The 27,665-nt window shown below is 46.0% G+C and overlaps 2 protein-coding genes across 4 annotated transcripts in view; both read right to left on the reverse strand.

The window, feature by feature from the left end:
* The window catches only part of LOC131189569 (zinc finger protein 850-like), a 70,963-nt gene that overhangs the window by 7,209 nt on the left and 36,089 nt on the right, over positions 1-27,665 (reverse strand). The window contains exon 2 of the mRNA XM_058165741.1: positions 15,520-17,907. Within this exon, the coding sequence (XP_058021724.1) occupies positions 15,520-17,655 (2,136 nt within the window). The 5' untranslated portion in view covers positions 17,656-17,907. The remainder of the gene's footprint in view (positions 1-15,519; positions 17,908-27,665) is intronic.
* The window catches only part of LOC131193127 (zinc finger protein OZF-like), a 54,136-nt gene continuing 36,110 nt past the window's right edge, over positions 9,640-27,665 (reverse strand). For all 3 annotated transcript variants that reach the window (XM_058173007.1, XM_058173008.1, XM_058173009.1), the window contains one exon: positions 9,640-13,530. The gene's annotated coding sequence lies outside the window, so the exon portion shown is untranslated. The remainder of the gene's footprint in view (positions 13,531-27,665) is intronic.

Consider the following 27,665-nt stretch of genomic DNA (forward strand, 5'->3'; position numbering starts at 1 on the left):
AACCATCTTAAAACTATTATACCTAAATTAAAACAAACTAGCCTTTGTTAAGCTGTCAAAAATACTTGTTACAGCTAAGCTATCAAGCGGAGAAACCTCCCTAGAAAATAGGCAAGTATAGTGAAATAGGAGTGGAGTTTTGAGAAGCCATCTTTCAGCTAGCATCAGGTTTTCCTTTGTAATCAGTAAACCAGCTGTTTCATTCCTTCCCCCAAAATTGAAATGTTGGGATAGACCTTCTGTGCACATGGGAGGTTCTCAATACAGGTAATCCTTGATTTACAACCATAATTGAGCAAGACAGTTGTTAAGTGAGTTTTACCCCATTTTCCAACCTTTCTTGCCACGGTTGTTAAGTGAGTCACTGCAGCTGTTAAGGTAATAGCACAGTTGTTAAGTCAATCTGTCCTTCCCATTAACTTTGCTTGTCAGAAGCTTGCAAAAGGTGATCACGTGACCCCGGGACTCTGCAACTGTCACAAATACGAGCCAGTGGCCAAGGATCTGAATTTTGATCAGGTGACCACTGAGATGCTGCAACAGCTGTAAGTGTGAAAAACGGTCAAGTTACAACTGCACTGAAAAAAGTGACTTATGACCCTTTTTCACACAACCGTTGCAGCATCCCCACGGTCATGTGATCAAAATCCAGATGCTTGGCAATGGCTTCATATTTATGACGGTCGCAATGTCCCGGGGCCATGGGATCCCCTTTTGTGACCTTCTGACAAGCAAAGTCAACGGGAAAGCCAAATTCACTTAACCACGTTACTGACTTAAACACTGCAATGATTCACTTAACAACTGTGGCAAGGAGGATCATAAAATGGGGGGGGGGACTCACTTTACAAATGTTTCACTTGGCAACATAAATTTGGGCTCAAGTGTGGTTGCAAGTCCAAGACTATTCCCAAGAACAATTTCACAAGTGAGGGAATCAATTTCTTTTTTAAAAGCTGCGTTCTGACCTTTGTGCTTTTGGAAGACGGACTGGCAGACAAGTGAAATCAGAGGCTGGAAGTCCTCAGATTTTCTTTTAGGTCCATCCTGCAACTCCGTCTCAAGAGACCTGTAGAGAATCTAGAAAGCCTTAGTAAGACCACACACAGAGTACTGCATCCAGTTTTGGTGACCACACTGTAAAAAAGTCCGGCTTCCGTCCGGCTACAGCACGGAGACAGCTTTGGTCGCATTGGTGGATGATCTCTGGAGGGCCAGGGACAGGGGTTATTCCTCTGCCCTGGTCTTATTAGACCTCTCAGCGGCTTTTGATACCATCGACCATGGTATCCTGCTGCGCCAGTTGGGGGGATTGGGAGTGGGAGGCACCGTGTATCGGTGGTTCTCCTCCTATCTCTCTGACCGGTCGCAGACGGTGTTGACAGGGGGACAGAGGTCAACCGCGAGGGACCTCACTTGTGGGGTGCCGCAGGGGTCGATTCTCTCGCCCCTTCTGTTCAACATCTATATGAAGCTGTTGGGTGAGATCATCAGTGGCTTTGGGGTGAGATACCAGCTGTACGCTGATGACACCCAGCTGTACTTCTCCACCCCAGGCCACCCCAATGAAGCTGTTGAAGTGCTGTCCCGGTGCGTGGAAGCCGTACGGGTCTGGATGGGGAGAAACAGGCTCAAGCTTAATCCCTCCAAGACGGAGTGGCTGTGGATGCCGGCACCCCGATTCAGTCAGCTGCAGCCGCGTGACTGTTGGAGGCGAGTTATTGGCCCCAAAGGATAGGGTGCGCAACTTAGGTGTCCTCCTGGATGAACGACTGTCGTTTGAAGATCATTTGACGGCCGCTCCAGGGGGCCTTCCACCAGGTTCGCCTGGTTCGCAGTTGCGCCTTCCTTGATCGGGATGCCTTGTGCACGGTCACTCATGCGCCTCTCTCGCTGGATTATTGTAATGCTCTCTACATGGGGCTCCCTTGAAGTGCGCCGGAGGCTTCAGTTAGTCCAGAATGCAGCTGCGCTGGTGATAGAGGAGCTCCGTAGCTCCCATATAACACCGCTCCTGTGCAGACTGCACTGGCTGCCTGTGGCCTTCGAGTGCACTTTAAGGTTTTGGTTATGACCTTTAAAGCGCCCATGGCTTAGGGCCTGGGTACTTACGGGACCGCCTGCTGTTACCACATGCCTCCCACCGACCAGACGCCTCACAGAGAGGGACTTCTCAGGGTGCCGTCCGCCAAGCAATGTCGGCTGGCGGCCCCAGGAAGGTCCTTCTGTGGGGCTCCACACTCTGGAACGAACTTCCCCCGGGTTTACGCCAAATACCTGACCTTCGGACATTCCGTCGCGAACTGAAGACACATCTTTTTATTCGCGCGGGGCTGTCTTAAATTGAATTTTATCAAATTTTTAAAATTCTTATTACCTAATTTTAAATGGGGTTTTTAACTCATTGTATATTTTAATTTTCAGGCCAATTTTAAAATAAGTTTTTTAATTGCATTTTAAATTATATATTGCACTGTTTGTTTTACTTTTGCCTATACACCACCCTGAGTCCTTCGGGAGAAGGGCGGTATAGAAATCAAATAAATAAATAAATAAATAAATAAATAAATAAATAATAAAGATGTTGGGACTCTGGACAGCCTGCCTTCAGAAGTTGTGAGAGCTTCATCGCTGGAAGCTTTCAAGAAGAGACTGGACTGCCATCCCTCAGAAACGATATAGGGTCTCCTGTTTGAGCAGGGGGTTGGACTAACCGTAACAGAGTTGGAAGGGACCTTGGAGGTCATCTAGTCCAACCCACTGCTCACGCAGACGACCTATGCTAGGGATTCCGACCTTTCTAATCGACACCTAGTCAGGCTAAATGACTAGATGACCTCCAAGGTCCCTTCCCACTCTTGTTATTCTCTTAATCCGAGGTTTTGACGGACAGGACAAAAGAGGCGTCGCCGTGACCTCCCGCCAGCCCCGCCCCTTTCGAACCTCCGCGGGATCCTCCTCAAGATTCAGGGAAGGAAGAGACGCCGCTTGCAACTCAACGGCCCCGATGCGCTTTTTGTCTCCCCCACTCGTGACGCCTCCACGCAGCCCTTTTTATGCCTTTCCCCGCACTCTGCATTGCGGAGCTGTATGCTATGCTTGAACATGGAGGTTCAGTTTTCTACAGGAATAGTGAGCTCTGCAAGGACCAACTGTTGTATATTCTCCTTTACCAGGAGACAGTTGAATAAGTGCAGGCTTTTTAAAAAATAAATTATTTATTTAAGGATAATTTCCCTTTAACCTCCCCCCGCCCCACTCCCCCTTCCTGGATTTCTTATTCTCTGATCTTTTCTTTTTCTGAAAGTTTCAAATGTAACTTACCCTTTCCGAACTGTTCAGATTCGCCCAGCAAAATTAAACGACAACACCAAATGAAAAGTTTTATCCAAAGGAGCTACAGGAAAAGGAATTCAGGAAGAGGAAGGGGGGGGGCAGCCTATATTTCTGGATCTACTCTAGCTGCTGAACTTTGTGCTTTTAACCCGTTCAGCTTTGGGGGAAGTTTCACTCGAAAAATGGTTGTAAAATGATCTCCCAACCAATCCGGCTTCCTGATGCAGAATTCAGCAGCCAGAACAGCATTTTACAGCACAGATTTAAAGCAACATGGAACAAAAAATGTATTTGCAATAACGCTTCCATTTTGGAATAAATTCTCCTAGGGATTAACTTTAGTTAGCCTTTGTTATAACTGTATCCAAAAAACTGTTCAGAACTGGTCCTAAAGTGGTTTTGAGGAAGTGTGTTTAAACTGGATCCAGGTACAAATACAAAGGAATTTCCAGCAGTGTGCATGACAAGAAATACAGGTAATCCTCCACTTACAACAGTTCATTTAGTGCAGTGGTGGGTTTCAAATTTTTTTACTACCTGTTCTGTGGGTGTGGCTTGGTGGCCGTGGCCAGGGAAGGATACTGTAAAATCTCCATTCCCACCCGACTCCAGGGGAGGAATACTATAAAATGAAACAGTTTATTTATTTATTTAATTAATTTATTTAATTGGATTTTTATACCGCCCTTCTCCCGAAGGACTCAGGGCGGTTTACAGCCAGGTAAAATAGAACAAGAATAAATACAAGATAAAAATCATATTTAAAAAACTTATTAGTTTTTTAATTAAATTAAATTAAATTAAAATATCATTAAAACAGTAAAACCCCAATTTAAAACTAAAATCCTACGCCAGTCCTGCGTGAATAAATAGATATGTCTTAAGCTCGCGGCGAAAGGTTCGAAGGTCAGGAAGTTGGCGGAGTCCTGGGGGAAGTTCATTCCAGAGGGTGGGAGCCCCCACAGAGAAGGCCCTTCCCCTGGAGCTCACCAGCCGACATTGCCTGGCGGACGGCACCCTAAGGAGTCCCTCTCTGTGAGAACGCACGGGTCGGTGGGACGCAATTGGTGGCAGTTGGCGGTCCCGTAAATAGCCCGGCCCTATGCCATGGAGCGCTTTAAAGGTAGTAACCAGCACCTTGAAGTGCACCCGAAAGACCACAGGTACCAGTGCAGCCTGCCCAGGAGTGGTGTCACATGGGAGCCACGAGCGGCTCCCTCTATCACCCGCGCAGCTGCATTCTGGACCAACTGGAGCCTCCGGGTGCTCTTCAAGGGGAGCCCCATGTAGAGAGCATTGCAGTAATCCAAGTGAGAGGTAACAAGAGCATGAGTGACCGTGCATAGGGCATCCCGGTCAAGAAAGGGGCGCAACTGGCGAATCAGGCGAACCTGATAGAAAGCTCTCCTGGAGATGGCCGTCAGGTGATCTTCAAAAGACAGCCGCCCATCCAGGAGAACGCCTAAGTTGCGCACCCTTTCCATCGGGGCCAGTGATTCACCCCCAACAGTCAGCCGCGGCTGCAGCTGACTGTACCGGCGTGCCGGCATCCACAGCCACTCCATCTTGGAGGGATTGAGCTTGAGCCTGTTTCTCCCCATCCAGACCCGTACGGCTTCCAGACACCGGGACAGTACTTCGATAGCTTCGTTGGGGTGGCCTGGGGTGGAGAAGTACAGATGAGCTACGTATCATCAGCGTACAGTTGGTACCTTACTCCAAAACCACTGATGATCTCAGCCAGCGGCTTCATATAGATGTTGAACAGGAGAGGCGAGAAAATTGACCCCTGCGGCACCCCACAAGTGAGGCGTCTCGATCTCACCCCCAACACACTGACCGGTCAGAGAGATAGGAGGAGAACCACCGATAAACGGTGCCTCCCACTCCCAATCCCCCCAACCGGCGCAGCAGGATACCATGGTCGATGGTATCAAAAGCCGCTGAGAGGTCTAATAGGACCAGGGCAGAGGAATAACCCCTGTCCCTGGCCCTCCAGAGATCATCCACCAACGCGACCAAAGCCATCTCAGTACTGTATCCGGGCCGAAAGCCGGACTGGAACGGATCCAGATAGACAGTTACATCCAGGTATTGGGTAATTGACGTGCCACCACACTCTCTACAACCTTCGCCACAAAGCGAAGGTTTTTTTATTATTTATTTATTATTTATTTATTATTCACACTTTTATACCGCCCTATCTCCCTAGGGACTCAGGGCGGTTTACAGCCATATAAAAACATATATATATACAGAGTAAAACATTAATTTAAAAAACTTATTACATAGGCCGAATATTTAAAATAGAGATATAAATAATAAAACCCCATTTAAAACCAGATTTAAAATTTAAACATTTAAAAATTTAAAAATTCTAGTCCAGTCCTGCGCAGATAAATAGATGTGTCTTAAGCTCGCAGCGGAAGGTTCGAAGGTCAGGAAGTTGGCGAAGTCCTGGGGGAAGCTCGTTCCAGAGGGTGGGAGCCCCCACAGAAAAGGCCCTTCCCCTGGGTGTCGCCAGTTGGCCTGGCCGACGGCACCCTGAGGAGTCCCTCTCTGTGAGAGCGCACGGGTCGGTGAGAGGCATTCGGTGGCAGCAGACGGTCCCGTAAGTAACCCGGCCCTATGCCATGGAGCGCTTTGAAGATCATTACCAAAACCTTGAAACGCACCCGGAAGGCCACAGGCAGCCAGTGCAGTCTGCGCAGGAGAGGTGTTACGTGGGAGCCACGAGGGGCTCCCTCTATCACCCGCGCAGCCGCATTCTGAACTACCTGGAGTCTCCGGGTGCTCCTCAAGGGGAGTCCCATGTAGAGAGCATTGCAGTAATCCAGACGAGATGTCACGAGAGCATGAGTGACCATGCATAGGGCATCCCGGTCTAGAAAGGGGCGCAACTGACGCACCAGGCGAACCTGGTAAAAAGCTCTCCTGGAGACGGCCGTCAAATGGTCTTCGAAAGACAGCCGTCCATCCAGGAGGACGCCCAAGTTGCGCACCCTCTCCATTGGGGCCTATGACTCGCCCCCAACAGTCAGCCACGGCTGCAGCTGACTGTACCGGGATGCCGGCATCCACAGCCACTCCGTCTTGGAGGGATTGAGCTTGAGCCTGTTTCTCCCCATCCAGACCCGTACGGCTTCCAGACACCGGGACAACACCTCGATAGCTTCGTTGGGGTGGTCCGGTGTAGAAAAGTACAGCTGAGTGTCGTCAGCGTACAGCTGGTACCTCACACCGAAACCACTGATGATCTCACCCAGCGGCTTCATATAGATGTTGAACAACAGGGGCGAGAGAATCGACCCCTGAGGCACCCCACAAGTGAGGCGCCGGGCCGACCTCTGCCCCCGTCAACACTGTCATGCGATCGGAGAGATAGGAGGAGAACCACCGATGAACGGTGCCTCCCACTCCCAATCCCTCCAACCGGTGCAGCAGGATACCATGGTCAATGGTATCAAAAGCCGCTGAGAGGTCTAATAGGACCAAGGCAGAGGAATAACCCCTATCCCTGGCCCTCCAGAGATCATCCACCAACGCGACCAAAACCGTCTCAGTGCTGTAACCGGGCCGAAAACCGGACTGGAACAGGTCTAGATAGACGGTTTCCTCCAGGTACTGGGGTAGCTGATATGCAACCACACTCTCTACAACCTTCGCTGCGAAGCGATGGTTGGAGACCGGACGATAATTACCTAAAACAGCTGGGTCCAGGGAAGGCTTCTTGAGGAGAGGCCTCACCACCGCCTCTTTCAAGGCGGCCGGAAAGACCCCCTCCAACAAAGAAGCATTCGTAATCCCCTGGAGCCAGCCTCGTGTCACCTCCTGTGGGGCCAGCACCAACCAGGAGGGACACGGGTCCAGTAAACATGTGGTGGCGTTCAACCTACCCAGCAACCTGTCCATGTCTTCGGGAGCCACAGGGTGGAGACCGGACGATAATTTCCTAAAACAGCTGGGTCCAGGGAAGGCTTCTTGAGGAGGGGTCTTACCACCGCCTCTTTCAAGGCGGCAGGGACAACCCCTTCCAACAAAGAAGCATTGATTAAGGAAGATCTAGAGCCGAGGGAGGCCACTGTTCCTCAGATTGCCGGCTGTGAATCCCTCTATGTGAGGTGGGGCCATAGGAATCAGTTGGGCTTGTTGATCGCGTACCTGGCTCCTTGCTGCGTGACCACAGCCCTGCCCGAACTGCTGGAGTTATTTGCCACTGTGGCAGTTGAGACCCCCAGACTTATAGTTATGGGGGATTTCAACTTGCCATCAGCTGGCTTATTATCGACTGCAGCTCGGGAGTTCCAGGCTTCCATGACGGCCTTGGACCTGATTCGAGTAAATGATGGCCCTACGCACATGGGGGGAGGCACGCTGGATCTGATTTATATCTCTGGTCAGTGGTTAAATGATCTGATATTAGATGATTTAGTAATAGAACCAATGTCATGGTCCGATCATTTTCTCCTTCGCCTAGACTTCCGAACCGCCACCCACCATCGCAGGGAGACGGAACCTACACGTTGGTTCCGGCCCCAGGCGCCTGATGGACCCTGAGAGGTTCCTGACGGAGCTTGGGCCATTCCTGAGGATCTGGCCCACGGCACGACTGAGGAACTAGTTGCGGCCTGGGAACAGGCCGCGGCTGGGGCCTTGGACCGTGTCGTGCCTTTGCGGCCTCTGACCCGCGCAGATCTCGTCCGGCCCTTGGTTCTCCGAGGGGCTGAGGGAGATGAAACGCCGGAGAAGACGCCTAGAGAGCACCTGGAGGTCCAGTCGCCCGGTTGATCGGACACTAGTTAGGTCCTATTCTAGGACCTACCTAGTGGCAATGAGGGAGGCGTTCTACGCCCACCCTCATTGCGCCGGCAGATAACCGCCCGGCCGCCTGTTGGTGACCCGCCTCCTTCATCAGGAGGTGCGGGATGACCTTGCAGGGACGTGCCGAGGAGTTTAGTGGTTATCTATACGACAAAATCGCTCAGCTCCGGGATGGTCTGGACCAAATTGGGATGATCCACGCGAGGGAGAGGAGGCACGCCTTGTTGAGTCTGTTTGGGATGAGTTTGACCCTGTGGCTCCCGAGGACGTGGACAGGTTGTTGGGGAGGCTCCACGCCACTACATGTTTACTGGACCCGTGTCCTTCCTGGCTGGTACTGGCCACTCAGGAGGTGACACGAGGCTGGCTCCAGAGGATTATCAATGCTTCTTTGTTGGAAGGGTTTTCCTGCCGCCTTGAAAGAGGCGGTGGTGAGACCCTCCTCAAGAAGCCTCTTTGGACCCAGCTATTTTGGGAAATTATCGTCAGTCTCCAACCTTCGCTTTGTTGCGAAGGTTGTAGAGAGTGCTGTGGCGACAGCTACCCCAATACCTGGATGAATCCGTCTATCTAGACCTGCTCCAGTCCGGCTTCCGACCCGGATACAGCACGGAGACAGCTTTGGTCGCATTGGTGGATGATCTCTGGAGGCCAGGGACAGGGGTTATTCCTCTGCCCTGGTCCTATTAGACCTCTCAGCGGCTTTTGATACCATCGACCATGGTATCCTGCTGCGCCGGTTGGGGGATTGGGAGTGGGAGGCACCGTATCGGTGGTTCTCCTCCTATCTCTCCGACCGGTCGCAGACGGTGTTGACAGGGGGCAGAGGTCGACCGCGAGGGCCTCACTTGTGGGGTGCCGCAGGGTCGATTCTCTCGCCTTCTGTTCAACATCTATATGAAGCCGCTGGGTGAGATCATCAGTGGCTTTGGGTGAGGTACCATCAGTACGCTGATGACACTCAGCTGTACTTCTCCACCCCAGGCCACCCCAATGAAGTTGTTGAAGTGCTGTCCCGTGTTTGGAAGCCGACGGGTCTGGATGGGGAGAAACAGGCTCAAGCTCAATCCTCCAAGACGGAGTGGCTGTGGATGCCGGCATCTCGATTCAGTCAGCTGCAGCTGCAGCTGACTGTTGGAGGCGAGTTATTGGCCCCAAAGGATAGGGTGCGCAACTTAGGTGTCCTCCTGGATGAGCGGCTGTCGCTTGAAGATCATTTGACGGCCGCCTCCAGGGGGCCTTCCACCAGGTCCGCCTGGTTCGCAGTTGCGCCTTCCTTGATCGGGATGCCTTGTGCACAGTCACTCACGCACTGCTACCTCTCGCTGGATTATTGTAATGCTCTCACATGGGGCTCCCTTGAGGTGCACTCGAGGCTTCAGTTAGTCCAGAATGCAGCTGCGCTGGTGATAGAGGAGCTCGCGTAGCTCCCATGTAACACCGCCTCCGCGCAGACTGCACTGGCTACCTGTGGCCTTCGGGTGCACTTTAAGGTTTTGGTTATGACCTTTAAAGCGCTCCATGGCTTAGGGCCTGGGTACTTACGGGACCGCCTGCTGTTACCACATGCCTCCCACCGACCCGTACGCTCTCACAGAGAGGGACTTCTCAGGGTGCCGTCCGCCAAGCAATGTCGGCTGGCGGCCCCCAGGGGAAGGTCCTTCTCTGTGGGGGCTCCCACACTCTGGAACGAACTTCCCCCGGGTTTACGCCAAATACCTGACCTTCGGACCTTTCGCCGCGAACTGAAGACACATCTTTTCATTCGCGCGGGGCTGGCTTAAATTTTATTGATTTTATAATTTTTATTATTAATTTTAAATGGGGTTTTAGTTTTCTATACATTTTAAATTTTTAGGCTAATTATAATAAGTTTTTTAATCTTGCATTTTATACTGTATATTGTCTTGTCTGTTTTTATTTTGCCTGTACACCGCCCTGAGTCCTTCGGGAGAAGGGCGGTATAAAAATCAAATAAATAAATAAATAAAATAATCCCCCGGAGCCAGCCTCGTGTCACCTCCTGCGTGGCCAGTACCAGCCAGGAGGGGCACGGGTCCAGTAAACATGCGGTGGCATTCAACCTCCCCAACAACCTGTCCATGTCTTCAGGAGCCACAGGATCAAATCCATCCAAAACAGTCTCAACAAGATGGGTCTCCGACCTCTCACCTGGATCCACCCAATTTTGATCCAGGCCATCCCGAAGCTGAACGATTTTATCGTATACATAAACCACTAAACTCCTCGGCACGCCCTTGCAACGGATCATCCTGCACCCCCTGTTGAAGGAGAGAGCGGGTCAACAGTTAAAGCAAACCTCTTTAACACATTCTTCGGCTCAGTCTTTGTTAACAGTAATGGCTCATACCCAACATTCCCCAGTCGTACCAACAATAATTTCAACAATCTAACATAAATAGATTTCACAGAAGATAATGTTGAAAAGGCCTTCGCAAACTGAAACCATCTCTATCTATTGGATCTGATGGTCTATGTGCATACTTCTTAAAAAAGCTCTCCACTGTTATAGCAGAACCCCTAAGCATAATCTTTGAAAAGCTTTCAGGACCAGCTCCCTCCCCAAACTATGGTCACTAGCCACAGTCACCCCAGCCTAGTTGAAAATTACAGACCAATTTCCTTATGCTGCGTCACCTGCAAAGTAATGGAATCAATGATCAACCAATCCATTACCCTCCACCTAGAAACAAACAACCTACTCTCTAATAAATAATTTGGTTTCAGAAAAAAATTATCCTGTAATTTACAACTTCTTCACTGCAAAAACATATGGACTACAAATCTTGATCAGGGCAAAGCAATGGATGCAATTTACATAGACTTCTGTAAAGCTTTTGCCTCAGTGGTACATGACAAACGTCTTCTAAAACTAAAATCTTACGGCATCTCTCGACCCCTCCATAACTGGGTAACGGCATTCCTGTCAAACAGCGTTCCTGACCACAAGTGGTCAAAATAGGCAGTGCCTTATCAAATCCTGCTCCTGTCAATAGCGGTGTCCCCCAAGGCAGTGTTCTAGGACCAACACTCTTCATATTATACATTAACGACCTCTGTGACCATATTTTAAGTAATATAATCTTCGCTGATGATGTTAAACTATTTAACACTACCAACAATATGGCTACCCTTCAAAAAGATCTCGACTTTGTGTCGGAATGGTCAAAAATTTGGCAACTCCAAATCTCAACCAGCAAATGCTCTGTCTTACACATTGGAAAAAAGAATCAGAACACTAAATACAGGCTTGATGGACATTACCTTATAGATGACCTCACCCCGTCAAAGACCTTGGAGTTTTCATATCAAACAATCTAAGTGCCAAAGTCCACTGCAACTACATCGCCAAAAAGGCTTTAAGAGTTGTAAACTTAATCTTCCATAGCTTCTTCTCCAGAAAGATTACACTACTAACCAGAGCATACAAAACATTTGCTGGACCTATTCTCGAATACAGCTCACTTCTCTGGAACCCACACCTCCTTTCAGACATTAATACAATTGAGCATGTCCAGAAATATTTTACAAGAAGACTTCTCCACGCCTCTGATCACAACAAAATACCTTATTCCACAAGACTTGAAACCTTGGGTTTAGAAAATTTTGAACTCCGCCGCCTTGGGCATCACCTGAGTTTAACTCATAGAATCATCTGCTACAATGTCTTTCCCGTTGAAGACTACTTCAGCTTCAATCGCAACAATACACTATACAATACAATAGATTTAAACTTAAAGTGAACCACTCCAATCTTGATTGTAGAAAATATGACTTCAGTAACAGAGTTACTAATGCCTGGAATGCACTACCTGACTCCGTGGTTTCTTTCCAAAATCCTCAAATCTTCAACCAAAGACTACCTACTATTGACCTCACCCCATTCCTAAGAGGTCTGTAAGGGGTGTGCATAACAGCACCAGCGTGCCTACCATTCCTGTCCTAATGTTCCCTTTGATTGTATCCAATTCGTACCGTTATTACATACTTATACCTATATATACTGTTGTGACAAATAAAATAAAATAAATAAAATATCTAAATAAAATAAAAATAAAATCAGTATTTCAGCTGGGACTCGGGAGGCAGAGAATAGATGGGAGCGGGGCCAGTCAGAATTTTTACTACCGGTTCTCCGAACTACTCAAAATTTCTGCTCCCGGTTCACCAGAATTGGGCAGAACCTGCTGAAACCCACCTCTGATTTAGTGACCGTTGAAAGTTACAAGGGCACTGAAAAAAGTGACTTAGGACCATTTTTCAGAGTTATGACCTTTGTATCATCTCCATGGTCATGTGATTTAAAATTCAGACGCGTGGCAACTGGTTCATATTTATGACGGCCCCTCCCATTTGCCTCTCCTTTTAAACTCCACCTCCAGGTGTATCTTATGAAGGGGATCGGGCCCCCTCTCCTCCGTCGAAAGCCACATTGCTCTCTCCTCCATTCTTCCCTGCGTGCCCTAGGATGAGGAGGAGGTGGGCTTTGGTCTTCATCAGAACCCCGTCTCCCTTGTTCTAACTCTCCCCTGCTCTGCCCAGCCTCCCTTTGCCCTTCCCCAGTTTGCTCCACAGCCAAGGGAGCCATTCTCTCTCTCTCTGTCAGCTGTTCCTCCTCCATCTCAGAGTCAGACTCGGACAGGGGCAATACATGCAGTTTCTCCCTCTCCCACATGACAATGACTCAGAAGCAGCCGCCAATTTGGCCGTGAGGCAGTCGTGGCAAAATGGCAGCCGCTTGCACAAGTCCACCACATGGCCCAGGGATGAATAACAGGCACACTGAAAATAACGTCTGCTTCTATGACACAGTCATGCAGCCCACAGATGTGCGTCCTACCCTCCTTCTCCAAGGGAAGGTTCAGAAATCTTGAAAAGATAGAGAGGAAGCAGCTATGATGCCTGGTGGGTCAGACTTAGACCAGAGGACTACACGGACCCTGTTTTAGGAAGGAGAGGCCTAAGAGATGGGTTATGGGTGGCCTTTGGAAGGAAAGTCTGGGCATGCGCCAGGCCTCTAAGACTTTCTCCCAACCCTGAGGTAGCCAGTGTTCCGCTTAACAACTTGCACATTCCTTTAACAGCTGCATCAAAAGAGAACGGGGTGGGTGGCTGGGGGGACATTAAGCAAAGCAGTCTCACTTAAGGGCCGTTGCAAGGTGTAACCGTAATTGGTAGGCCCGGTGACAGTTATATCTCGAGGACTAATTGTACATTGGCTGGGAAATTCTGAGGTTCAACATCTGGAGTTCTCCAAGGTAGAAGGCTGAAACTCCACATGTGGGAAATCCATAATCAATATACAAAAAATACCACCTTGTTAGAAATGCACTACTATTAGTATGGGGTCACCTAATGAGAAGGAAGGACTCACTGGAGAAGAGCCTAATGCTGGGAAAGATTGAGGGCAAAAGAAGAAGGAGATGACAGAGAATGAGGTGGCTGGATGGAGTCACTGAAGCAATAGGCGTGAGCTTAAATGGACTCCTTTAAGTCCATTAAGAGGATGGTAGAGGACAGGAAGGCCTGGAGGAACCTTTTCAATGGGGTCACGATGGGTTGACACTATGCAACAATAACAACAACACGCTGTTCAGATAGACATGGAACTTTTTATGTTTTTAAAAGAAAAATGTACCAATCAAACATATATTCAAAAAACCCAACCACCAATCCAAAACTTTTTCCTCAATCTGGACCAGGGTGTCAAAGTCAAGGCCCGCTGAATCCGGCCTGCAAGATGGTTACATCTGGCCCTTGGGTCTGCACTGGAAACATTAAAAGGACCGGCCTGTGATGCCTTGGTTTGGCCCAGGTTGACCAGGTGCTGATTTGCCTTCGGGACGAACCTCGCCCAGCCTTAGATCTGTGGCGCCACCTCAGCCCAGCCCCCTGGGTGTGAGCACAGCAGGCTGCGAGCGTACAGGGTCTGGCGTTCCTAGGGACTGAGCACTGCCCTTCACCCAGGACACCAGCCTTCTCACGCTCTGAGCCAGGGGGAGGGACCAAGGCTCGGACACAGATCTAAGGCTGGTCACGCTACGGCCAGCATGTCATGCATGGGCGGTAGGAGATTGCACAGGGTCTGTGGGGGACGTGGAAGGCAAAGTGGCCTGCGGGTTCTGGAATTGCAGGTGGGGGGAAGAAGCAGAATTCCCTTTTGGCATCAGGCATGGAGGCAACGGAGGGAAAGGTGGACAAAATGAGAAGCTCCCCAGGGTTTTCTTTTTTTAAATGGGCAGAGGCTTCCCATTTGGATCCCCTTCCCCTGTTGTTGCTTCTGTGCCTGACGGATCTCTGCATGACTCTCAGCTCAACTGTCCGACCCTAGCACGTGTGTGTGTGTGTAAGGGGGCAGGGGAGGTGTCATCATTTATTTATATCACTCACTTGCAGCCTGAAAGCTGATTGTAGGCTGAAATATAACAAAAGCTGTTTTTTTGCAATGCTTGTTTCTTTTTCTCAACCCCCAGCCTCTCCCGATCTTCTTTTTCTCTCCAATATCACAGCGCTGGCTGGGCTGCAAGGGGAACATACACACAAAACCATACACATGCACCAGTCTGGGAGATGTGAGCGAAAAACCATGCTGAAGCGATGGTGGAGGGGACAAAATGGGAAGCCTTTGTTGGGAGCCTCTGGCAGCTTAAAAAAAGAAAAGAAAGGAAAGGAAAGGAAAGGAAAGGAAAGGAAAGGAAAGGAAAGGAAAGGAAAGGAAAGGAAAGGAAAGGAAGGTTTGTATTGAGGGAGTCAGATTCTGAGGGAAGTCCTATCTTAGCACTTGGCCAACAGCTGTCCTTCTGCCCTTTCACTATCCCCTTGTCCCCTCCTCCTGACCTCTCCTGGTGGTCTCCCATCCTATTGCTGAGGATGCTTTAGTTACAAAGCTGGGGCTCCTCACATGGAATGGGCCACCCTCTGACACACACTTTGCCCTCCTGCATACACCATGAGCAACGTGCCCAAGGAGAGCGAGCATAGCAGCAGCCTTAAGGAGGTAAGTGCAGCTGGGCTGCCCCTCGGGAAGCGGGCCTGGGCTGTGAGGTCCCAATGCAATGGGAGCTTGAGGGCCAGGCTCAGTGCATACGCTCCCAGGGGTCTGGGCAGCTTATACTGGTGTCCGGGGGTCCTTTCCATGTCCGGAGAGGGATGGTGAGAACAAGGTTTTTTGTGCTTACCATGGTCTTGCCTTTCTCAGCTGGAGACAATGGAACCTCCCAGAGGAGGAGGTGCCTGCCTGGGCCACCACAACACAAGAGATGTCGAACTGGCCATGTGATGTCCCCCCACCATGCCCACACACAAGGTCAACCACAATCCTGATGTGGCCCTCAATCAAATAGTTTGACCCCGCAGCTCTGGACATTCATGTGGTTTCTCTCCTGTGTGAGTCCTCTGGTGGTTCACCAGGCTAGAACGGTAACCGAAACATTTCCCACAATCTGGACACTTGTATGGTTTGTCTCTTGTGTGTGTCCTCTGGTGGTTCACCAGGCTGGAATTGTGACGGAAACTTTTCCCACACTCAGGACATTCAAAGGGTTTCTCTCCTGTGTGAATCCTCTGATGTAGCAGCAGGTAGCAATTTTGACTGAAACGTTTCCTACAATCAGGACATTCAAAGGGTTTTTGTCCTGTGTGAGTCCTCTGGTGTAGCACCAGATAGGAATTTTGACTAAAACGTTTCCCACAATCTGGACACTGAAAAAGTTTTTCTCCTGTGTGAGTCCTCTGGTGTAACACCAGGTTACAATGGTAACTAAAATGTTTCCCACAATCAGGACATTCAAAGGGCTTCTCTCCTGTGTGAATCCTCTGGTGGTTCACCAGGCTGGAATTGTGACTGAAACTTTTCCCACACTCAGGACATTCAAAGGGTTTCTCTCCTGTATGAGTCCTCTGGTGTAGCACCAGGGAGGAATTTTGACTGAAACGTTTCCCACAATCTGGACACTTGTATGGTTTCTCTCTTGTGTGTGTCCTCTGGTGCGTCACCAGGCTGGAATTCTGACTGAACCTTTTCCCACAAGCAGGACATTCAAAAGGTTTTGCTCCTGTGTGAATCCTCTGGTGTAACATCAGGGAGGAATTTTGACTGAAATGTTTCCCACAATCTTGACACTTGTATGGTTTCTCTCTTGTGTGTGTCCTCTGGTGCGTCACCAGGCTGGAATTCTTACAGAACCTTTTCCCACAAGCAGGACATTCAAAAGGTTTTGTTCCCGTGTGAATCCTCTGGTGAATCACCAGGCTGGAATTGTGACTGAAACTTTTCCCACACTGAGGACATTCAAAAGGTTTCTCTCCTGTGTGAATCCTCTTGTGTATCTGTAGGTGGGAATTGTGACTGAAACTTTTCCCACAATCAGGACATTCAAAGGGTTTCTCTCCTGTGTGAATGCTCTGGTGTATCAACAGGCTGGAATTGTCACTGAAACTTTTCCCACACTCAGGACATTCAAAAGGTTTCTCTCCTGTATGAATCCTCTGGTGTCTCACCAGGTTGGAACTCAGACTAAAACTTTTCCCACAATCAGGACATTCAAAGGGTTTCTCTCCTGTGTGAATCCTCTGGTGTCTCACCAGGTGGGAATTCTGACTAAAACTTTTCCCACAATCAGGACATTCAAAAGGTTTCTCTCCTGTGTGAATCCTCTGGTGTAGCACCAGGTAGGAATTTTGATTAAAACATTTCCCACAATCTGGACACTCATATGGTTTCTCTCCTGTGTGAATCCGCTGGTGTATCACCAGGTTAGAACGGTAACTAAAATGTTTCTCACAATCTGGACACTTGTATGGTTTCTCTCCTGTGTGAGTCCTCTGGTGTATCAACAGGAAGGAATTGTGACTGAAACATTTCCCACACTCAGGACATTTAAAGGGTTTCTCTCCTCTGTGAATCCTCTGGTGTCTCACCAGGTTGAATTTTTGACTGAAATGTTTCCCACAATCTGGACACTCATATGGTTTCTCTCCTGTGTGAATCCGCTGGTGTATCACCAGGTTAGTACGGTAGCTGAAATGTTTCTCACAATCTGGACACTTGTATGGTTTCTCTCCTGTGTGAGTCCTCTGGTGTATCAACAGGAAGGAATTGTGACTGAAACATTTCCCACACTCAGGACATTTAAAGGGTTTCTCTCCTCTGTGAATCCTCTGGTGTCTCACCAGGTTGAAATTTTGACTGAAATGTTTCCCACAATCTGGACACTCATATGGTTTCTCTCCTGTGTGAGTCCTCTGGTGTATCACCAGATGGGAATTTTGATTAAAACATTTCCCACAATCTGGACACTCATATGGTTTCTCTCCTGTGTGAATCCGCTGGTGTATCACCAGGTTAGAACGGTAACTGAAATGTTTCTCACAATCTGGACACTTGTATGGTTTCTTCCTGGTGTGAGTCTGCTGATGTATCACAAATTTGCAATTCTTGCGAAAGCATTTACCACACTGGGGGCAGTTGTAGGGCATCTGTCCTATGTGGCTCCTTCTATGAATCACAAGGGAGCTATTCTGACCAAAGCTTTTGCCACATTCAGAGTATTTATATGGCTTTTCTCCAGTGTGGATCCTCTTGTGGTTTGAACTCTGTGTTTTCCCAAAATAGCTACGAATTTTGTGGCTTTCAGAAGGAAATGGAAACTATTTTTATTTCTGCTTCAATTTGCTTTGCTTTTCAATGTTGCTTATTGTCCAGTGTGCTTATATCGGCATCATCTTTGTCTGTAAGATTCAAATGATAGTGTAAGTTTTATTGTTTATAAAATATAAAATTTATTGGTTGCAAAAGATGTGAAAAAAAAGTAGTAAGGTAATCCTTGCGTTACGACAGGCCATTCAACGAATGTTTGAAGTTACAACATATACACCCCATTTCAAAGTTGACTTTTTGCAGCCCCCCACTCCCACCCGGAGTCCTTCACACTTACGACAAACTGCAGAGATGCTTCAGCACACACAAACCCCTATTTTCCTCCCATGTTGCTCGGGCAGTCCATGCCAATCCTTTCCTCCCCAGCCAGGATAAACCACTCTGATATCTTTTTAGCGCCAGCAGTATAAAACTAGAGCCAGCGGAGCTAAGAAGAAATCATAGCAGTTTAAGCTGGCTGGGGCGAAAGGATTGCCATGGAAACAACAGAGATTGGATTTCTTCTTCTTGATTGTGGCACATGGCCCACCGAGGGAATGGATAAGAATGAGTGGAAGCTTGTCAAAGAGAGAATGTTTTGCCTAGATTTTTATTCTTGTTTCAAATGATACCAATATTGAAGAAAGATGCAAATTTACAGGAATGGCAAAAAGGGATTAGTAATTTTGTATGGAAGGATAAAAAAGCAAGAATAAAGCTAAAAATAATGCAAGATATTAGGGAAAGAGGGGGGTCTAAAATGCCTAATTTGAAATTGTATTATGAAGCAGTTGTCTTATCCTTAATTTCTGATTGGATTAATTTAACAGAGGAAAGGGTTTTGAATATAGAAGGTTATGGTTTGTTATATGGTTGGCATGCATATGTACTGTATGATAAGAAAATTGATAAGACATTTAAGAATAATATAGTTAGAAGTGCTTTGTTGAGGGTTTGGAAAAAATATCAATACAAGTTAGATGGTAAGATACCAATATGGGCAATCCACAGATGTATGATAGAGAATATAAATATACTTTAAAAAGTGGAGGTAGTTACTTATAAAGAACTTTTCATTATAGAAAAGGGGGAATTAAAACTAAAATCTAGGGATAAACTGAGGGACGAAGGGAGGAATTATACGTGGTTTCAGTATGGATAATTGCAAGCAAGATCAGAAAATAGATCAGAAAATTGTTATTAGGCAAAGTGATGATAACTTGGTAAAACAAATAAAAGACCAAGGCCAATAGCACATTAAGAGATTATATAATGTATTGGTAGAAATTGATTCAGAAACAGAGTTGGTTAAAGATTGTATGGTAAGATGGGCACAAAATTTTCAACAACCTATAATGTTAGAAACATGGGAAAAAATTTGGGTGAGGAATGTTAAATTTACACAAGCACAAAACCTAAGAGAAATTTTTTATAAAATGTTTTACAGGTGGCAATTAGATCTGAAAAAATTGTCATGTATGTTGGAGATGTGATTGTGAGGATGCCACTTATTACCATATATGGTGGACTTGTAAAAAAGTTAAAGCTTTTTGGATTAAAATATGGTGGATTATGCAGAACAGCTTGAAAAAGAAGATTAAGTTTACTTCACAGTTCTTCTTATTAGGAATAATTCCAGACTGTACAGCAATAGAGACTAAATTGATTTTGAATTTAATAACTGCTGCGAGACTATTGATTGCACAATATTGGAAGAAAGAAGATTTACCTACAATTGGAGAATGGACAAGTAAAGTATCAAATCTAGCAGAAATGGCAAAAATTTCTGCGTATTTGAAAGACTATACACAAGAAAAATATATTTTGGAATGGAGAATGTGGATTGATTATATTCAAAATAAGTATCAGATAAAAAAATATCAATTAGTTTTTGAGTGAAGTTAGGATTTGTTTTGTATTAGTATGTTTAAGAAAGAGGGGAACTGATAGTGTGAAGGTGTGAGTGATTGAGGATTATGTTTTATGTTTTATTTTAGATTATGTTTGTTAGACATTATACCCTGCATTCTGTTCTGGGAAGTCTCGGGGCGGGGGGTAAGGGGGGGGAAGATTACAAACTGATTGATTGCCAATGTACAGGAATAATTGAAGAATTAATTAAGTTGGAATGGTGCAAAGTCAGGGCTGCTCAGCAACCACTCCAGAAGGGAAAGGGTAGGGAGAGAGGAGAAGAGAGAAGGAAGAAAGTAGGTAGGTAGGTAGGAAAGAAGGGAGGGGGAAGAAGGGATAGGAGGAGGAGAAGGAGGGGAAGTGAGAGGGTTAGAAAGGGTGGAAGTGAGAAGTGGGAAGGAGGAGAAGAAGTAGGAAAGTGAGGTGGAGGAAGGATGGGGAAAGTAGAAGAAGGTAGAGAAGGGTAGAAAGGTTTAAGGAAGGGAGTGGCAGCTGGGCAGGCCCGAATGAGTACAATTTAAGGGAAGGAATAACTGTTGGATAATTGATTGTACTGTACACTGGTTAAATTGTTGGATATATTATGGAAAATAAAAACTTTAAAAAAATAAAGAATTAATCAATGGACTATCTTGCCTCTTGGGAGTTGTGGGTCACTGAAGATTTTCAAAAATAGATTGGACAACCATTTGACAGATCTATACGGTCTCCTGCCCTGGGCATGGAGTTAGACTAGAAGACCTTCAAGGTCTCTTCCAGCCCTATGATTCTATATTCTTAGCAATTTAAAGATGTGGAAACTTCAACTGCCAGAATTCCACAGTCAGCATGATTTACACTGATCAAGCATTTTTTGATTTCCTCTTCTGCAAAGCTTATATTTCCCAGGTCCTTCTCAGTCTCCAACTTTTTTTTTTCCCCATACCCTTACTCGAATTCGAACTTGGGCTGCTTGCATATTAGGCAGTTGTATTAACCTCTGAGCCACAAGTTCTCTTCCCTTTATCAGCTTGAGCCAGGGGTTTGTCGTGAATGTCTTAAAATATATATATATATATATATTTATCACTGCAGGCAACAGTAAGCTATAATTAAACCATCTTAAGACTATTATACCTAAATTAAAACAAACTAGCCTTTGTTAAGCTGTCAAAAATATTTGTTACAGCTAAGCTATCAAGCGGAGAAACCTCCCTAGAAAATAGGCAAGTATAGTGAAATAGGAGTGGAGTTTTAAGAAGCCATCTTTCGGCTAGCATCAGGTTTTCCTTTGTAATCAGTAAACCAGCTGTTTCATTCTTTCCCCCAAAATTGAAATGTTGGGATAGACCTTCTGTGAACATGGGAGGTTCTCAATACAAGTAATCCTTGATTTACAACCAAACTGAGCCCAAAGTTTCCACTGTTAAGCAAGAAAATTGTTAAGTGAATTTTACCCCATTTTCCAACCTTTCTTGCCACGGTTGTTAAGTGAGTCACTGCAGCTGTTAAGGTAATAGCACCGTTGTTAAGTCAATCTGTCCTTCCCATTAACGTTGCTTGTCAGAAGCTTGCAAAAGGTGATCACGTGACCCCGGGACTCTGCAACTGTCACAAATACGAGCCAGTGGCCAAGGATCTGAATTTTGATCAGGTGACCACTGAGATGCTGCAACAGCTGTAAGTGTGAAAAACGGTCAAGTTACAACTGCACTGAAAAAAGTGACTTATGATCGTTTTTCACACAACTGTGGCAGCATCCCCACGGTCATGTGATCAAAATCCAGATGCTTGGCAATGGGTTCATATTTATGACGGTCGCAATGCTACGGGGTCATGGGATCCCCTTTTGTGACCTTCTGACAAGCAAAGTCAACGGGAAAGCCAAATTCACTTAACCACGTTACTGACTTAAACACTGCAATGATTCACTTAACAACTGTGGCAAGGAGGATCATAAAATGGGGGGGGGACTTATTTTACAAATGTTTCACTTGGCAACATAAAATTGGGCTCAAGTGTGGTTGCAAGTCCAAGACTACTCCCAAGAACAATTTCATCAGTGGGGGAATCAATTTCTTTTTTAAAAGCTGCATTCTGACCTTTGTGCTTTTGGAAGACTGGGGCTGGCAGACAAGTGAAATCAGAGGCTGGAAATCCTCAGATTTTCTTTTAGGTCCATCCTGCAACTCCGTCTCAAGAGACCTGCAGAGAATCTAGAAAACCTTAGTAAGACCACACACAGAGTACTGCATCCAGTTTTGGTGACCACACTGTAAAAAAGATGTTGGGACTCTGGACAACCTGCCTTCAGAAGTTGTGGGAGCTTCATCGCTGGAAGCTTTCAAGAAGAGAAACTGGTCTGCCATCCCTCAGAAACGATATAGGGTCTCCTGTTTGAGCAGGGGGTTGGACTAACCGTAACAGAGTTGGAAGGGACCTTGGAGGTCATCTAGTCCAACCCACTGCTCACGCAGGCCACCTATGCTAGGGATTCGAACCGCCGACCTTTCTGACCGACAAACTCGGTGTCTTGGCCACTGAGCCACCTAGTCAGGCTAAATAACATAACATAACATCAGAGTTGGAAGGGACCTTGGAGGCCTTCTAGTCCAACCCCCTGCCCAGGCAGGAAACCCTACACCATCTCAGTCAGATGGTTATCCAACATTTTCTTAAAAATTTCCAGTGTTGGAGCATTCACAACTTCTGAAGGCAAGTCGTGACTAGACGACCTCCAAGGTCCCTTCCAACTCTTGTTATTCTGCAAAATCCGAGGCTTTGACGGACAGGACAAAAGAGGCGTCGCCGTGACCTCCCGCCAGCCCCGCCCCTTTCGAACCTCCGCGGGATCCTTCTCAAGATTCAGGGAAGGAAGAGACGCCGCTTGCAACTCAACGGCCCCGATGCGCTTTTTGTCTCCCCCACTCGTGACGCCTCCACGCCGCCCTTTTTATGCCTTTCCCCGCACCTGCATTGCGGAGCTGTGTGCTATGCTTGAACATGGAGGTTCAGTTTTCTACAGGAATAGTGAGCTCTGCAAGGACCAACTGTTGTATATTCTCCTTTACCAGGAGAGTTGAATAAGTGCCGGTTTTTTAAAAAATAATTTATTTATTTAAGGATAATTTCCCTTTAACCTCCCCCCTCCCCCTCCCCCTTCCTGGATTTCTTATTCTCTGATCTTTTTTTTTTTTCTGAAAGTTTCAAATGTAACTTACCCTATCCGAACTGTTGAGATTCCCCAGTAAAATTAAACAACGACAACGCCAAACGAAGTTTTAGCCAAAGGAGCTACAGGAAAAGGAATTCAGGAAGAGGAAGGGGGGGGGGCAGCCTACATTTCTGGATCTACTCTAGCTGCTAAACTTTGTGCTTTTAACCCGTTCAGCTTTAGGGAAAGTTTCACTCTAACATGGTTGTAAAATGATCTCCCAACCAATCCGGCTTCCTGATGCAGAATTCAGCAGCCAGAACAGCATTTTACAGCACAGATTTAAAGCAACATGGAACAAAAAATGAATTTGCAATAACGATTCCATTTTGGAATAAATTCTCCTAGGAATTAACTTTAGTTAGCCTTTGTTAAAACTGTATCCAAAAAAAGGTTCAGAACTGGCCCTAACGTGGTTTTGAGGAAGTATGTTTAAACTGGATCCAGGTACAAATACAAAGGACTTTCCAGCAGTGTGCATGACAAGAAATATGGGTAGATCTCCCCTTACAACAGTTCATTTAATGCAGTGGTGGGTTTCAATTTTTTTTACTACCTGTTCTGTGGGTGTGGCTTGGTGGGCGTGGCTAGGGAAGGATACTGTAAAATTTCCATTCCCACCCGACTCCAGGGGAAGGATACTATAAAATGAAACAGTTAAAGCAAACTTCTTTAACACATTCTTCGGCTCAGTCTTTGTTAACAGTAATGGCTCATATCCAATATTCCCCAGTCGTACCAACAATAATTTCAACAATCTAACACAAATAGATTTCACAGAAGATAACCATTCAACCAAACATCTCAATACAAAACATCCAACCACCCATCCAACCATCTATTCCACCACCTATTGTGCACAACCCCCAACCTACAAACATCCAAAACTAGGTATGCACGCTCCTTACCGCTGCAACACCAATTACTACAGAATTCAAATGCAAATTGATAAATGCAAGAAGCATTGTTAACAAATTACCTGAATTTTCCTCTTGTTAAACAGTGGTACATTAGATATTATTTTTGTTTGTGAAACATGGCTGAACTCATCCCTTCCTGACTCCATTATCTCAAACAAAGAATATCAAGTTTATCGATCAGATCGTGAAAACCGAAGAGGTGGTGGAGTGGCTATCTTTTACAAAAAGACACTGAATCCTAAAAATATCCAAGTTGCACAAAAACTTTCTCTTCCTGAAACTATTGTATGAGACCTATCCCTTAACACTACTCTTTGATTCTTACTATGCTACAGAGCCCCTGACTATGACATTACCCATGCAAATATGCTACCCTCACTGCTAACATGGGCTACCTCTTGCCCATATCCTCTCATCTTCCTGGGTGACCTAAATCTACCTCTCATAAACTGGATAACTAATGATTGTACAACTGATCCAATCCATACTACACTGTTCAACGCTGTTACAAACCTAGGTCTTGAACAACTTGTAACTAACAATACAAGACTCAACAACTGCCTTGATCTCATCTTCTGCAACAACTCCAACTCAATTTATGGACTACAAATTAAAGAACCTTTTTCCAACAGTGACCACTGCATGATTGATTTTCGTCTCAATATACGTCCATACTTAAATCATAATAACAATAGTATTCCCAGCTACAACTTCAAAAAAGCCAACTACAATCTTATAAACAACGATCTTTCATTTCTGGACTGGCAAAATCTGTTTGCAACCTGCACAACCGCTGAAGACCACTATAGAGTTTTCCTACTCGAAATCAATAAAGTCATTAAACTATATGTACCACAAATGACCACCATGACCAGGAAAAGCAAACTACCCATATCAATAAAAAAGCTTCAATCAAAAAAAAAATCCCTCTGGAAAAGAAACAAAAAAAGGCTATGTAGCAAATTTCAAAATCCGCTACAAAAATATATAAAAACCTAATAAAAACTGAATGCACAAACTACCACACCAAGCAAGAAGAGGACCTTCTGCGCACAAATTCCAATCATGCTTTTTATAATTTTATTAACAATAAACTTAAAGACTCAAGATCCATCCCACCACTAAAAGATTCTAACAACAAAGAATACAATGACGAAACAGTTAAAGCTAACCTCTTCAACATTTTCTTTGGCTCAGTTTTTGTTAACAGCAATAACACATATCCGACATTCCATAAACGCACCAGCATTGAATATGATGACTTAACCCATATAGATTTCACAGAAGATAATGTTGAAAAAGCTCTTCATAACTTGAAACCGTCACTATCTATTGGACTTGATGGACTATGCGCGTACTTCTTAAAAAAACTTTCCACTAATATAGCAGAACCCCTAAGCATAATCTTTGACAAAGCTTTCAATACCAGTTCCCTTCCCAAACTTTGGTCACTAGCCACAATCATACCTATCTTCAAAAAAGGAGACCCCAGCTTAGTTGAAAATTACAGACCGATCTCTCTGTGCTGCGTCACCTGCAAAGTCATGGAATCAATCATCAACCAATCCATTACCTCACACTTAGAAATTAACAACCTACTCTCCAATAAACAATTTGGTTTCAGGAAAAAATTATCATGCAACTTACAACTTCTTCACTATAAAAACATATGGACTACAAATCTTGATCAAGGCAAAACATTAGATGCAATCTACATAGACTTCTGCAAAGCTTTTGACTCAGTAGTACACTCAGTAGTACACGATAAACTTCTCCTAAAACTAAAATCCTAAAATCCTATGGCATTTCAGGACTCCTTCACAAATGGATACCTGTCAAGGTTCCAGAAAAACCTATTCTGCATAAAAAAAACTCAGAAGCCATTGTCTTTCAGAGTTCTTTACTAGCATAAGGAAACTGGCACACGATGAGTGAAATTCCAAAACTGAACTTCCGGATTCTTTTCCCAGTTATACAAACCCCAAGAGTCCCACCCCCCCTAACCCCTTTGCTGGTCACATGGTCCCACGTTCTCCCAGTTCATTCGAATATCTTCCCGCCACTCCTGCAGATGTGAACATCATCCGACCTTGACCGCTTGAAGAATGTTACCATACCCCTCAACCCCTCTTCTTCCCCTCAGGGGAAAAATGTGGCAGCGTCTGGAACCCTAAGGCCTAGTATGGTTTCCAGGCCTGACAGGCGTCCCCCCTTGGAAAAAAAGCTATATCCTAGGAAAGAAAACAAAGAATTAATAAAGAAGAGTGTCAGTGGTCCACTTCCCTTCTACCCCCCTCTCCCCCCTCCAAGAGGTTTTTTAGGTTTGTCAGGGAAAGTGTCGTGAAATTGTTTAATCAAATTGTCTGCATTTACTTTCCAACTTTTGACCCAAGTAGATTCAGATAATGGATATCCCTTCCAGTGGACTAAATATTGTAATTGACCTCTGTATAGTCTAGAGTCAAGGATTTTCTTGATCTCATAGTGGGTTTCACCTTAGATTATCAAGGGTGGGGGGGGAGCGGCAGATTGAGGTCTCAGTCCATATTGTCTAGCAGGTTTTAATAAGCTGCTATGGAATACCGGGTGTATTTTCCCCAACATTCGAGGGAGCTTGAGTTGGACGGTAACGGGATTAATAATCTTTACAATGGGGAAAGGACCCAGAAATTTTGGACCGAATTTTCTGTTGGGTATTCTCAACCTCAGATACTTAGATAAAAAAACTTTATCCCCAATGCGAAAAGGGGGTTGAAGGGAACGGTGTTTGTCAGCTTGGGCTTTGTAATTTCGAGCTGTTACAGGCCTTTTTTGTATTTTCCCACCCTTTTTTCAACGAACTCATCCAGTCCGTTAGGGAAACGGAAGTGGGGGGTTGCACGGGGAGTTCAGGCATTGGAACGAAATAACCACCATGCCGGTGGTTATTTGAAAAGGGGTTAACCCCGTGCTGCTGTGTATAGCATTATTATATGCGACCTCTGCAAATGGTAACAAATCTGAGCAGTTTTCTTGTTGGTAATTTACATAACACCGTATGTATTGTTCCACTATCGAGTTCAATTTTTCAGCCGTCCCATTGGTCTCCGGATGGAACCCAGAACTAAGTCCCTGAGATGACCCAATGGACCGTAGGAACTCCCTCCAGAACTTGGCTGTGAATTGAACACCCCTGTCGGATATTATTCTTTTAGGAACTCCATGCAGTCTGTAGATGTGTTTCACGAAGAGCTTTGCTAATTTTCTCGCCGATGGCAATCTGCTGCACGCATTGAAGGGGGTCTGTTTAGAGAACAAATCCACTACGGTCCATATCACCATATTTCCCCCACTAGGTGGGAGTTCAACAATAAAATCCATGGCAATCTCTTCCCAGGGTCTGGTGGGTTCGGCTATGGGTTGTAGGAGTCCAGGGGGTTTCCCTGGTCTGGACTTCATGGTGGCGCAGGTAGCACAGCTCCGTACATAGTCTTTGACATCTGATTTCATTTTTGGCCACCAGAATTGTCTTCTAGCCAAGTGGAGAGTTTTCAAAAATCCAAAGTGACCTCCTAGGCGAGAGTCGTGGCTTCTCTGTAGTATAGGCAGCTGCATAGCGACGGGTACATAAATCTTGGTTCCCTTCCAGGGTATTCCATCCCTTAAGGTGAGGTCTGGCAAGTTTTCTTTAAACCAAGCATCATTAGCGAGTGCTGATTTTAATTCCGCTAGTAGTTTATTTGGTGGGATGTTAGTACCACGGTGTGATCGCGGTCAAGTAAGTGCTTGGCTGGCTGGTTCGCTATCGGGAATCATCGCATGTATTACCTCTTCGCGTTGGCTGTCA

This window comes from Ahaetulla prasina, chromosome 2 (genome assembly GCF_028640845.1).
Source record: "Ahaetulla prasina isolate Xishuangbanna chromosome 2, ASM2864084v1, whole genome shotgun sequence".
NCBI classification, from domain to species: domain Eukaryota; kingdom Metazoa; phylum Chordata; class Lepidosauria; order Squamata; family Colubridae; genus Ahaetulla; species Ahaetulla prasina.